This window comes from Micropterus salmoides, unplaced genomic scaffold, assembly GCF_014851395.1.
Source record: "Micropterus salmoides isolate LMB-PRFRI ecotype aquatic unplaced genomic scaffold, ASM1485139v1 Ms_hic_scaffold_14, whole genome shotgun sequence".
NCBI classification, from domain to species: domain Eukaryota; kingdom Metazoa; phylum Chordata; class Actinopteri; order Centrarchiformes; family Centrarchidae; genus Micropterus; species Micropterus salmoides.
In genome coordinates, this window is record NW_024040485.1 from 2,647,403 (window position 1) to 2,662,006 (window position 14,604).

At 41.2% G+C, this 14,604-nt stretch overlaps 1 protein-coding gene across 1 annotated transcript in view; it reads right to left on the reverse strand.

The window, feature by feature from the left end:
• The window catches only part of kcnq3 (potassium voltage-gated channel, KQT-like subfamily, member 3), a 32,786-nt gene extending 25,257 nt beyond the window's left edge, over positions 1-7,529 (reverse strand). The window contains exons 1-2 of the mRNA XM_038719350.1: positions 7,471-7,529; positions 1,682-1,772 (exon numbers count right to left, since the gene is read on the reverse strand). Of these exons, the coding sequence (XP_038575278.1) occupies positions 1,682-1,772; positions 7,471-7,529 (150 nt within the window). The remainder of the gene's footprint in view (positions 1-1,681; positions 1,773-7,470) is intronic.
• Positions 7,530-14,604: the final 7,075 nt, after the last annotated feature.

Here is a 14,604-nt window from a genome sequence, read left to right on the forward strand (position 1 = left end):
TAGGTCACATCAACATCCTACTGTTTAATTATTTTTTTATTTTTTAGTTCCTATTATTCTACCAGGGTTTTTCCACGTTATTGATTGTATCATCTACATTTTAATTTGTTTAAGCGTTTGTTTGATGTAAAGTTTTTTGAGCTGCAAGAAAAGCGGAAACTAAACTCACATTCCTCCCAGGTTGTCAAATGTCACATTTACCTTGTTATCCCCACAAAAATGTGTGACCACCTCATCACAGTATCTAAAGTTTCCAAAGATGCCACATATTTGGAAGAAAGGGTATAAAATGATGCATAGGACATCTAAAATATTTCCATTTGGTAAAATTGTGTTTTTAATATTTCACTCAGGGTAAAGATCATAAAGATTCAAAGAAGAGCTGCAAAAACATTATAAACTACATTTATACAAGATACTGTCAGACAGACAGAAGTTGTTGTCTTAAAGAGGGAATATAATATAATTTAGGTTGCCCCTGGTAGTATTCTTAAAGCTTTTCTTTCAGTTACTTTAAATGTACAGTTAAATTTAAATTAATTGTTATTATTCCAGCTCTCGTGGCTGTGCTGTATTGCTTATTTGTGTTTGACTGTTTCTTGTTTTCATTTTTCTCTTAGTTGTCTTACTATGTCAGCTGTTTATTGCTGCTGAACAGCTGGTTGTCTTTTATTATTATTATTATTATTTGTTTGTTTGTTGTTGTTTTTCTCCTCCCCAAGCCCCCCTCTCTGTTCTATTGCAGGTTTCGTTGCTTTCTGCAATTGGTGTTTCCCTCTGCTTTTCCCTGTTGTCCCCACCTTCCATCCCCCTTTCCCCCTTCTCTTACAGGTCTTGTCCTTTCTCTGTGCTGTCTGTTTGTGCCCCCCCATCCCCGTGTCTGCCCCCCTGTCCGGCCTGGTGACAAATCAATACATAATTAAATAAATAATAAAACAGACAAAGGAGTACATTAATACTCTCTTGTTAAAGTAAAATCTGTCTGGCACAATATGGTATGGATATAAAGAGGGAATATATGGGGAAAGTTGGATTTTTAGATATTTAAGTAAGGCAACAAAATTAAGGCAACAAAAAAGGCAACAAAATTAGAGAAAATAATAAACTAAAAACTAATTGAAATAAATCCCAGTCATTTTACCAGTATAAGCAGCTAGTGTATAAGAATGATAATCTTATAAATATCCATTTGAAAGTAACAGTTGACGGATTTGTTGTATTTGTCCTGTTATCATTTAGTCATACATCAAACCTCTGAGACACTTTGTCTCCATGAGAATTCTTGTCCATAAAACTGAATTTAAACAGATAGTAGATTGATTGAATTATCATCTTAAATTATCGGCCAACCCTGAACAACACTCAGCAGTACGTGCAAAGGGATGTTGTGCAGCCGATCTGTTCAAACCCACAGAACTTTACAGACAGAAATGTGTCTAACATGATGCAGCAGACATCTTAAACATTTGGTGGAATGATACTCCCAAACATGTAGTCAAAGTGTACATCTTCAACATCATACATCTATAATGAAGATCTGGAGCAAATCATACACTATATGACCTTGTCAGGCAGTGTACAACCTTAAAGCTACAGAAAGGGACATAAAGGGAGAACAACTCTGTACAAAACCCCACAGAAAGTTTTCTACACAAAACAAATGAAATCCCAGTCATCTTACCAGTATAACCAGCCAGTGTGCAGAGACCTTCTCATGTTCCCTGAATGTTGTCAGTATGGCCAGAATCAAACAGCCCAGGACAATTAAAAACCTGCAAAGAAACAAATCAACAAAGCGTTCAGCACATCAAGCAGTGTGACCTTCACTACAATAACACAGCAACATGAAATGAGGTCATAAATACTGGAAAACAGATGTGAATGTTCACTTTTTGTCTGATCATGTTCCACCACAAGGCAGTGCCTCCATATTACCACTAGAGGGCGCAACATCTCTACTGTTAACTTTAAATTAGGACATATCGGCTGCAGCACAATAATAGTAACAGTCACAAGTATTGTATGTACAAGTATGCCCCTCCCTTATGGGAAAAACTTTTTTTAAATTAACCCTTCCATTATCTCTTTCAACTCGCACACATTAGAGTAAAATTATTATTTTTAATAAATTATTTTGACACAGCTGAAAAAATCACACATTTATGAATTGCCACTTCATGTCAGCTGTTTTGATTAAATGAGAGCACAGAAGAGCTCTCATTTACAAAGGTTTAATATCTACACAGCTGAGGGAAACTTATTATTATTATTTTATATATTATTTTATATTATTACTTGTTATTTTTTATTTTTTATAGTTTTTCTCCCTGCAGGATAACAAAAAGCTATTTATCAGATTTCACTGGACAGTGGTCCTGGCCTTTGGCTGTTAACACAGGAGGCCTGTCAGAGGATCCAGAAGAACACAAAGCCAAGTATGTTAATAGACACAAAGTATATATTGTGTAATGTTAAAATGTTGAAGTTTCTGTAATTGTATTAGCTCTAATTTCAACATAGCAAACAGTTTACTTTCAGCATCTAACTGTACTTGATTTGATTTTTCTAAAATAACATGACAGCGTCGATACTGTCACAGATTTCTGTATGCATATGTTTTCTATCTTTATGGGTGTTTGTTTGATCCTTTCAGAAAATGTGTCTCTGTCCATGTATGTTGGGTGAAGTACTGAGCGGACAACTGATTTTAACCAAACTAGTGTTTAAAATGTGACTTTGGTATTGCCTTATACAGTTGTTTCCTCTCTGTTCAGTGTTTTCACTCTGCTATTAATGGCAATATGGGGAATACAATGAATGTTTAGTATGAATCATTTTTCTGCAGTCTTCCTGTTGCGTCTTTAAGCCTCCAGAAACTGTGTCGGGCATCATCATAGAGGAGCTCTGGGGAACTGACTGAACTCAAGCACAAATATCTTCCACACCAGCAGGCTTGGACCAAAAATCCAGTTTTCCTTTAACCAAAATAGCTAACTAGCCAGCAGGCTCATTTCGCAAAGTAACACCTGTCCAGTAACATCCACCCTCTACAAGAGGTACAATCTAGAGAGCGCACAACTTAAGTGTGTTTACATTAAAGAACAAATGGATTCCTTCCTGGAGCCTATTATTTTTGATGTATTATCTACAGAATATGTATGTGAGAAAGTACAACACGTTTGGGAACATCTGGGCCTGTTGTCATCACATTTGTTCACCTGGTAACATCAAGAGCCATCAACACACGTTTGCACCACTTCACATCACTTCAGGTATCTATGAGTATGAAGAATTGGTTAGTTTCACAACATTAATTTTCCTATTCATTCTCTATGATCCACCAACCCAAATATCAGGTTTTACACAGCTTAATCCTCAATATTAAAAAGCTGAATGATCCACTCAAGCCCTGCTTTTTATACACTAACATCTATATTTAGCTCTTTCAGAGCAGAAATTAATTGGATACACACATACAAATGGCTATTTAAATCACCCTGTACACTAGAGCGCACCCTGGCTATATTCCAGATAGTCTGGAGTTAACTGCCCTGCTATGATATGTCACGTGGAACCACACTAAATAAAGTCAACCAGCTGCAGAACTGCACAGCAGCACCGCCAATTAACATTTAGCCAGTGCTGCATGTCCATAGCTGGCCACCATCACCTCTGTGAAAAAGGTTATTTTCTTCTCTTTTCAGCTCACACACTCTTATAGCTCCAGCTTGATGTGGCTGTGAAAGCCCTAAGAAGCACGACTCTTTTTGGGAAACAGGAGTTTGGTGGTGAGAGGTTTACAGTGTCAGAGCAGTGACACAACAGTAAGCACGGGAACACTTTACAATCCACTTATTTCACTGTATTAACCTGCAGAAAGGCCTGACTGAAAGATGTCCATATTGTCAATGTGTCAATATTCTATTATTATTTAGTATTGAATAATAATCTGTGATGTTTTTATATAAAGAGATATTTATTTTGCTACTGGCATCCAACTAATGTCCAGATCACAAAAGCTTTTCTCCCTTTTCTGGAAATCAGAGAGAGAAGTGAGGTGTTTTTCAGCAGATGAGCAAACGAATCAGAAATGATGAGAAAAAATGATTTGATTTAGATTTTGTGAGACAGTGCAAGTATTTTTTGCAACTACTCGCACACGTATGACCTTGAATTGGACATTTTTTATTTCGTGTTGAAAAACGATGAGGGACCTAGCTCCTCGGATGGTCTCTTTCCCCGAGTTGTAAAGTCATTGTTCTGACTTCAGTGTGCGTTCATGTGCTCTTAAGTCAGAATGTGGAATCAACATAGACGCTACTACAAAGATTAATATTATCATATATCATATAAAGAACACACAGACTCTACATGCTCAGCAAACAGTTATAACCATATTACAAATTACATGTTTGGAAAATATGTATGTGCAATACGTGATTTTGCATATACATATTGAGTTCTATTTACTTCCATTACCAGTATCTCACACAGTGCACATGTTGTCTGGAAGGATTCAGAAGGTTACCAGTCTCTCCTGGTGCCATCAAGCCAAGCTCTACAAAGCACAGGATAAATTTGGGGTTTGCAGCTCCTGTATTTTACATACTATTTTTTCTTGAACATGTTTCCATTTTTTGAAGGAACTGTGTAAGTATTATAAATGTCTTAATGTCTTTTACAAGACTCCTTACGATTAAGAACGTATCCAAGTTTGGCTATTCAAAAATTCTTTACAGAACTACAAAAATACATAAAGACAGTGGATCATTGATTGCTCTGCCCTTTAGCCTCCTTCTCTAAACCTGCCCTGAATCATTCATGGCCTGTTGTGTTGCCATTAGGCAGTGTTGACATCTCTGCAAAGTTTCTGAAGTGCTGCACAACCATAACAACATGAATATTTTACATTCAAACAGCCCGGAGAGTTTTACATAATTCACCAGAAGGAAATGATAGTTTAGAGAACAGATGCTTCTTGATTGACGTCCGAGCGCTCTGGAGTGGTTTTTACCATACTTCCTGATCCCTAAATTTAATCTGAGTATTTCTACTCAAAGTTGTCCAGAAGATAATCCTGGAGTGAGCGGAGGAGATCGATGTAAACTTGATACAATCGAAAAGATAGTGAACTGCTACACAGTCACACACACAGTCGGCTTCCTATTCGGCTTCAGATAGTACCATAAGTCACACAGAGTGATGTTGATGCCCATTAGACTGGACACATTAAGGGGGGGAACATTATCAGTAAAAACAATTAGAGATAAAACATCATGTAATGGAAATTATATCAATGAGTAAAAATGGTATCCACACAGCTTTCACAATCATTCCTCTGAACTTATTTTATGTTAGTTTAACAAAAATTTGTCTTTTAGTAATTTTAGTGGCACAGGTTTGAAGCCCTCTTTGCTGCATTTCTTAAATATATTAGAGAGGTCATATTCTGCTTTGTGCCTTTTTCCCTTTCATTTATTGTGTTATATAGCTTTTCGTGTGATAGGTTTGCAAAGTGAAAAAGTCCACCCTATAGGAAGTTACCATCTCCCACAGAAAACAATGCTCCTGAACTGCCGGAACAGCCTGACGGTAGTCCAGCTTTTACTTCTGTAAACTATCTGAGTTACTTTGTAACAAGCGTCATGATGCCTAGTGACTAGTCAGATATGCCCTCAAAAACACAGGTGGAAAACACACTGAGCTGCAGCACACTGTGACAAGACATCCGCCTGCTGACTCCCCTTAACCCCACCCTCCCTACCAAATGTTAGATAACCTACAGGCATTCCATGGACAGAAGTTGTCACTGTGATGTAGAGACAGTGCACAGTTAAAACTTTACGTATGAAAGATCTTTTTATTACAATTAAAAACTTACCACTTTGAACCTGTTGCTCAAGTCTAGGTTGTGAAGCCAGTTCAGGAACGTGTACAGTTGAACTGAACTCATATTTATGGACTTGTCAGGACCCGCCCTACTCTGCTTCGGATTGGCTAGTAGTCCTTAACTCCAAAAGTGCAACAAAGATCAAATAGAAGTGAAATGCTTCACCCCATAGCTAAAACAGGGAGTTCAACACAGGGTTGAAAGATGGGCTCCAGCAATGTGCAGTATGACAAAAATATGTTTTTTTGAAAATTAAGCCATGTAAACCTGTTCTGGTACAACTTACTTAAATAAAACTATGAACCTGAAATTGAGGATAATGTGACCAAACTAAAAACTTGTTAAATACAAATAAATTAATTAATAATACAGTTGTTTCTGAGACATCCACCAGGGTTTTCATTCAGTTACAGAAGAGGAAGTGATGTACATGAATACGTCCTGAGGCGACCTCCACACCTCCCACCATCACCACCACATTAGTGTGACTGTGTCCGACGGTGTAATTCTTTTGGATGTAACACTCGTGCAACATTGCATTACTCCTGTAACATTTCCTGCTGTTGGCCAAATAAGTGAAGCATAGAATCCAATCTGTGTTGCGACTGGCAGTTAAGGGTTTCTGAGAGAGAGCCACCCTGACCTGGAGAGACACCACAGAGAGGATTTTCTTTCCATTTATTTTCTTAGTGTGACAGTGAAGAGTTTCAGTAAGTGGGACTGAACCTGGTGTATCAGCTGGAAATGGGTAAAGATAATGGAGTTTTTTATTAAAGTGGGAGATTTCCAGTGGAGAGACACTCAGTGGAAAGTGGTTATTGTTTTGAGTAGGTTATGGATCATGTTTGCTAACACTTATTGGACCAGTTAGTGAAAAGAGAGAAGTCAGAAGAAATGGCTACATCTCAGAACCGGACCCGTATTTATCAAACTTCTCAAAGTGCCATTTTACTCCGAGAATTCATGAAATTTGCTCCTACTTTCAAACTTAAGAATACAAGCAAGTTATCGCATATCTTAAAGCTAAGAATCATTCTTACTCTCCCAGTTATTTAAGACAGCTTGAGAGGTCTCTGAAGTGGTTAGGAGTTGCCAGTAGGGGCTTGTGATGGCACTGAAGAGACAGACACATGCGTAAATCTTTCAGGAGAGAAAGTATGTTTTTGAATATAAAGCACTTAAAGCATACAAATGGCATATAAAGATCATTGCTCCCAGCATAAACAAGAATGTTTGTGTGAACAGGAAGTTGTGTTTGTTGCAGACTATTACTGCATTTCAGATGTGGTACCCACATGGCCTGGGTCTACCCATGATGTGCAGATATTGAATGAAAGTGGTCTGACGCAGCAGTTTGAAAGGCACTTTGTGCCACCAGGTGTCATCTAATAAGGAAAGAGGTTACTTTCAAGTCTCTTGAAACTCCTCTTGAGAAATTCACCTTTCAATGTGGATTTATCTAAAAATATTCTTAAATAAGGAAATCTGTGATTGGTCCTTGCCTATGTCGTCATAGAAATCCCGCTATGTCTCATCTGTGTAACAATGAAAATTTATACTATGGTTTCTGATGATGTTACCTAGCGGAAGCATAAGGTGAATAAAATAAGTCCAAGGACGGAACCTTGCGGAACTCCATGGGTAACTTTGCTCTGCCTAGAGGACTCAGCGTTTACATGTACAAATCTGTACATCTGACGATCTGATGATTTAAACCAGCTTAGAGCAGTTCCTTTTATGGCAGTTAAATGTTCAAGTCTCTGTATGATATGGTGATCAATTGTATCAAATGGCGCACTTAGACCTAACAAGACCAATACAGAGACTAGTCCCTTATCTGATGCAGTAAGAGATTTTTACCAATCCAGGATCTGTACTATGATGCATTCTGAAACCTGACTGAAATTTTTCAAATAAGTTGTTGCTATACAAAAATTCACAGAGTTGATGTGCTACTTCTTTTTCAAGGGTCTTGGATAGTTAGATATGGGTCTGTAGCTGTCTAAAACCCCTGGATCGAGAGCAGGCTATTAAAAAAGTGGTTCAATTACAGTTACTTTAAAAAAACTGAGGTACATAGCCAGGTGACAAGGACTACAAGTAAGCTGGTGAAAGTTGATGGTGGCAAAACAGTCCAAAGAGTTTTACAGGTGCTACTGAGGTTTCTGTGACTAAAGGCAGGTCGGCATCCATAGAGGGCAGGACATGCTGAATTTCATCTCTAATAATTCAAATTTTGTTGTTGAAGTAGTTCATGAAAACGTCACTATGAGGTCAAGAGGTTCAACTATGCTATTTTAAAGCTTTTCATGGCCTCTCGCCCTGTTATTTCTCCGACCTTTCAGTTGCATACGCACTAGCATGTACCTTGAGATCCTCCATAGGTCTGTTGTCTGTTCCAGTCTCAACTGAAAACTAAAGGAGACAGAGTGATAAATATGGGCCCTGATCTTCAATAAGTTAACAACTCAAACTATTTACTAGTTATTTATTAGTTGATTTGTTTATTTAAGCTTTGTATTTGTTATGAAAGGTTGTGTGTCAGTAATGATGAAAGCAGCCCACCTGTACAGCTCTCCCTCCTTCGCTCCATTAATCCACTTTATATCCATCGGCCCAGCAGGGTGAGCCTCTGCTGGGCTCCCCGATGCTGATACCACCCCTGAGGATTCCTAACAACCAATCTGCCGGCGTGATTCAATAAAGAGAGTGCAGACGATGCAATTCTGACCGTTAATTTGTTCTGCGATATGCAAACACTGGTGGGAAAGGACAGCAGCAGCACGCCGTTACTGACTGCAGTCACAAGGACGAGATGAGAGACGGTGATCTTTATTCAGCCGAGGATCTCTGAGAAGAAGGTTGGAAGCAGCTTCATACCACAATAAGAGGCGCTCTGCACTGAAACCATCCTGCTGACATGTTAAAATCAAGCTGATCAGGCATGGACAATAGCTAGAGTTTGACAGCTGCAGTTTTCTGAAATGTTTTTTAGAGTGTCAAGGTGGGACGGATCCCATGTCTGCAACTCTTTTAAATATCTCAAGGAAAAATCTGATTTATGTGAAAAGTGATATAACATCATCCACATTGGTTTAATATCATATCATCATATATATAATACATATAAATAATAATATATATAAAAGTTTGATTTTATTTATCTAATGACCTCAAAACACATTACAGCCATTTATGTTTATTTTACACAAAGGTTCTCAGAAATCCATAAAAGGAACCCAAAGTCTACAGAGGCATCACTGTTACTGTCAATATCAGCATCATCAACCTAAACTTTACCGTCAGACAAACTACAACAAATATCACTATCTCTGAGAGCAAAATTTGTCTTCTTCCAAAAGGAATTATAACTTATTTCAGAGACAACAGGGTTCTCACATCTCTGTAAAAATCAAACTGAAAAATCCAAATTAAAAGGTAATTAAGAGTTTGATGTATATATAAAGAAACTTCTAGCAAGACTTTATTTCCTAACATTACTCCAACAAAACAAACTCTTCTCCCTCATTTCCATGAAATTTCAGTGAGAACTGTCCTTGAGGGAGACCTCAGTTTCCTGTTACCTTCACCTATTAACAGTCTGAGCCTGTCACTGGCAAAAAGAACCACTTTTTGTGGACGTCATTTTGACTGGCACAATGGCACCGAAGGAATATGTTGTGGCTGTCAGCTGAAGTCATCTACTGCACAGATTCTAAAACTTAGTCATTTCCACATCAAAATATGTGAGAATAGGGCCCACATTTAAAAATACCAAATTATCCTTTTACAGACAAGAAAACAGATCAAGAAAGTCCTCTTCATCTCACTTCCTGTTCTTTTCTGTCAGCTACAGTCCCCCTCATCCATGAAGAAGACCTCTTCTTCTTCCGGCCCTGCATTCTGTTTGACTCTGTTAGCGCCGCACACCCTCATATTGGCTTTTACCTGGACAGTCAGGATTTTCCCCCTGACCTCAGTCTGATGGGATACTCAGACGACCCCAACACCGCCTCTCAACCTCAGCAGGAGGTCAGATTTGCCAGAGTTTGCAGTGATCCGAACACGAAACCGTGTTGGTAGTGATGATTTCTCCTCCAGCACCTCCCCCCTGCTGACGGGCAGCTCAGAGGTGGGAGTAGAGAAAAGGATATTCAGGCTGTGCTTTGCTGATCATGCAGAACATGGTGTTTATTGTTTAACCAGGAATATCCTGACCGCTGGATGTGATGGCATTGTTTGTGTTTGCCTGTGTATGATAGCGGGTGTTGCTGGAACTTCCCACTAAGATTCAGAAGGGTTAAATTATTTCATGGTATTATTTCAACATATAAAGCCATATATCTATTTATTTGTATATTATCTTTTAGAGACCTGTGATGGACTGGCGACCTGTCCAGGGTGTACCCTGCCTTTGTCAGCTGGGACTGACTCCAGCCCCCCGCGACCCTGTACACAGGATAAGCGGTTGACGATGGATGGATGGATGGATCTTTTAGAGATGGGAAAATGCAGTTGTTTTGTATTTTTAAATTTTTAGATCACTGTAATGCTCCTTAATGTTACTTTTGTTGTTTTCACATGCGATCTATATCTTATCAGGATAACAAAAAAAATGATACATGCAAATACAAATCTGAATCTGATCACTTTTGCAGGAGGTCTGGCTTACACTGTGATAAGATGTCAGCTAGCTGTAAATGACTGTGCAGGTTGGTTACATTAAGCTCTGAAGAAGGTCAAAAGTAGAAAGGTCGTGTAACTCCTCTCCTGCTAGTTGTCACGGCTGTCGCTGTCACCTTTTTTTCCCTGTCTCACCTCTACCAAGTAGGCTGTGTCCCTGGGGAATACTACTTCCTGGTTTCTGGGGTGCTGACATCTGTCCCGCCCATTGGTTCCCTCTGGTTCCATTCAACCAATGGCTCGTCACCACGTTAATTACCTCCGGCTCATAAGGAGAATCCACCTGTTGCTCCAGGCAGCTTGTCACCGCCTGTTGACTTGTGTGCCGCTGGTATTGACTGCATAGCCTGTCTGTTAGTTGTACTTTGTGTTTAGTGGAACTATCCACCTTCCTTGCTTATTAGCTGTACATTGTGTTTAGGGAAACATTTGCATACCTTTGTATGTTAGCTCCACATTGGGTGCAGTGGAGAAATTCACTTATTGTTTTGTTTACTATTGTGTTAGTTTTCACCAGGTGGAGTGGGTGCTGTGCTCTGTGTTCTTTTGTAGCAAGAATCAACTCTGCCCAAAACGATAGATAGGTACAGGCCTCCTTTTGAGGACCTTTTTACTTTAACTTGGTTTGTTATTTTTGCAGCACCCTCGTCCACCCTCCTTTGTTTTTTTGTTACCTGTCTACATCTCTTCTGTTACCAATAAGTTACCTTGTTAAGATCTACCAGTTGTGCCTATATGTTTATGGCCCCCACATCCCTAGACCAACAGGGGGTCGTAACATATATGGGGGCTCGTCCGGGATACTCCTTCTAGAGGAATCCCAATTGGCATTAATTGGTTCTTGGTAACAGTTGAGTGACTAGCTTGACGGTAACGAGGTACAGCTTGCCTGATTCAGGGAATCATGGCCGCTGCCCGTTTTGCGATTGAGGTCTTTCTAAAACAGCCCTCAGTAGAGAAACTTGATATGTTTCGGAAAGACGAGTTGCTCCAGTTAGCAGCCCACTTAAGCATCTTGGTTCCCAAAACCATTCTTAAAAAGGAGTTGAAGCCTATGCTATGGTTAGCATTAGTTGAGAGGGGGATACTTGTAGTGCCAGAACCGCCCGAGAAAGAGCCCATGTTCCAAGTTGCTGGTTCAGCTGCCAAAGGGGAGGTCACGCCTACCCCTGACTCTGCCACGGACGTAGCGGACTCAGACAAAGTAGGTGAAGGCCGGCAACGCCATTCACGCTGCCCAGGTTTGATCCATCCTCTGCCAGCAGTGCTCGATCGCTAGGAGAAGCGCGGCTCAAGGTACGCCTTGCCCGTCTCCAGTATGAAGCACAGGATGCGTCAAGATGCTCAGTTATCTACATTTGACAGGTGAAGAAACAAACCACTCTGCTTCTTCAGCTCTTGAAACGTGTCTGGTCACATATGTGGGGACAGAACGTCGGAGGCAACTCCAACTCGAAGTGAGGAGAATGGAGATTGAGGCTGACCAGGTGGTGAGACTGCAGAAGTTTAAAGTAAAGTGACTCCAACGTTGGAAGTCTTGGATGTACCAGGAGACCCTGCCTGCAGCGCAGAGTTGCCCACGGTATTTCCAGCCTGCGTCGTCACTCGTGCGCGGGCACGCCAGATGACATGTGATGATGGGTCAGATATTTCGCTAGCTGATGCAGTGTTTTGTAAGCCTTTGCAGATTGCTGATTCAACTCCGGTGAAGGAACCAGCGTTTATGGAGAGTGCGGTGGAACCGTCCTCTTCCTCCCCACCACTGCCAGCTACAAGAGAACGCTTGGCTGTGGCTCAGAGAGGATCCAACCTTACAGGCCTGCTTCAGGAATGTGGTGAGTGACATCAATGCAGCAAGTGGTGAAAAAGTAGTGTATTACTTAGAAAATGATGTGTTAATGCGGAGTTGGTCCCCTGGTGTAGCTTTTGATGCAGATTGGCAACGCATGTATCAGATTGTAGTGCCTTCAGTTTACAGACAGCATGTCTTATCTGTCACCCACGAAAGTAAATGGTCAGCGCACTTAGGAGTCACTAAGACTTACCAGTCAGTGTTGAGACATTTCTTCTGGCCTGGGTTGAAGACAGATACAGCTACGTTTTGCCGTAGTTGTCATGTATGTCAGGTGACAGGGAAGCCTAACCAAAAACTTTCCCCAGTCCCTCTACATCCCATACCTGTGATTGAAGCACCTTTTGGCAGAGTGATTATCGACTGCGTAGGTCCGTTGCCACGTACGAAAACCGGTAACCAGTATCTGTTTACAATCATGTGTGCGGCTACTCGCTTCCCTGAGGCTATCCCCCTCCGAAACATCACTGCAAGGAGCATAGTTGGAGCTCTAACTAAATTCTCTTCAACTTTTGGTTTACCTCAGGTAGTACAGTCAGACCAAGGGTCTAATTTCCAGTCCAGACTGTTTAAACAGGTACTAGGGACACTAAATGTGCGCCATATTGTTTCATCTGCTTACCATCCTGAGTCACAGGGTGCGCTAGAACGGTGGCACCAGACGTTAAAGTCTATGCTTAAGAAACATTGCCATGACAATGGCACTCACTGGGATGAGAGCATCCCCTTCGTTTTGTTTGCTGCACGTGACGCTGTACAGGAATCATTAGGATTCAGCCCTGCCCAGCTTGTGTTTGGACACACTCTCCGTGGTCCTCTGCAAACATTGCATGACCAGTTTCTGTCGTTGCAGTCCGTTCCTGCACACAACATGCTCGATTATGTAAGTCAGTTCCGCGAGCGACTGCACAGAGCTAATGCACTCGCTAAGCACAAGTTGACTACCGCACAAATCGCTCCACTGTAGAACGTGACTTTAGTCTAGGAGACAAGGTCTTGGCATTACTTCCGGTACCAGGTACCACGTTGTCCGCCAAATTTTCAGGGCCCTATGAGGTTCACAAAAGACTCAGTGACACAGATTATGTGATAAGCACTCCTGATCGGCGTAGGAAAACCCGTGTTTGTCACATTAATATGCTAAAACTCTATCATGTTAGGGAAAAGGACTCAGACTCTCAGGGTACTGCTGTGGGGTTCAAACCAGACACAACTGGTGCAAAACCTCAGCCTGGAGTGGTAGCTGTAGTTGCGACTGACCCTACGCCTGTACCAGACGTCAACGATTTGCGGCCGCGTTGTCCCGTCTACCCAGGTTCTCGTCTCCCCAATTCAGAGGCGATTGAGGAGTTGCCTACCTGCTTACCACATCTATCCCCTGCTCAAAGGCAGGATGTGATAGGTTTAGTTACTCAGTTTCCGAGTTTGTTCAGTGATGTTCCAGGTAGGACCAAAGTGTTAAAACATGATGTCGAACTTACCAACCCGCGACCCGTTAAGCAGCACCCGTACCGCGCAAATGTAATGAAGCGTGATGTAATGAAAGGAGAAGTAGAGTACCTCCTTCAGCATGGCCTCGCCAAGCCTAGCTCCAGTCCGTGGAGTTCACCATGTCTTGTAGAAAGCAAGGCTGATGGTTCACTGAGATTTATCACCGACTTTAGGAAAGTTAATGCGGTCACAGAGCGTGATTCATATCCCTTACCTCGGCTGGAGGATTGCGTTGATACCCTCGGTACTGCCGTGTTTGTGAGCAAACTAGATCTCTTAAAAGGATACTGGCAGGTCCCTCTTACTGAGCGTGCGTCTGAGGTCGCAGCCTTTGTGACTCCCGATGACTTTTTACAGTACACTGTAATGCCCTTTGGAATGTGTAACGCTCCAGCTACTTTCCAGAGGTTAGTTAACACTTTGACCTATCTAGGCCGTCAAGTCGGTCAAGGTCAAGTTCGGCCAGTAGAGGCAAAAGTGGAAGCTATTGCCTCGAGTCCAGTTCCAACCACTCGTAAGGCGTTGCGCTCGTTCCTCGGCCTGGCTGGTTATTACCGAGCTTTTTGTAGGAACTTCTCATCCGTGGTCGAACCGTTAACTAGGTTACTTAGCCCTAAAGTAGACTTTGTGTGGTCCCCAGAATGTCAAGTCGCGTTCGACAGTGCTAAGTCTTTCCTCTGCCACTCTC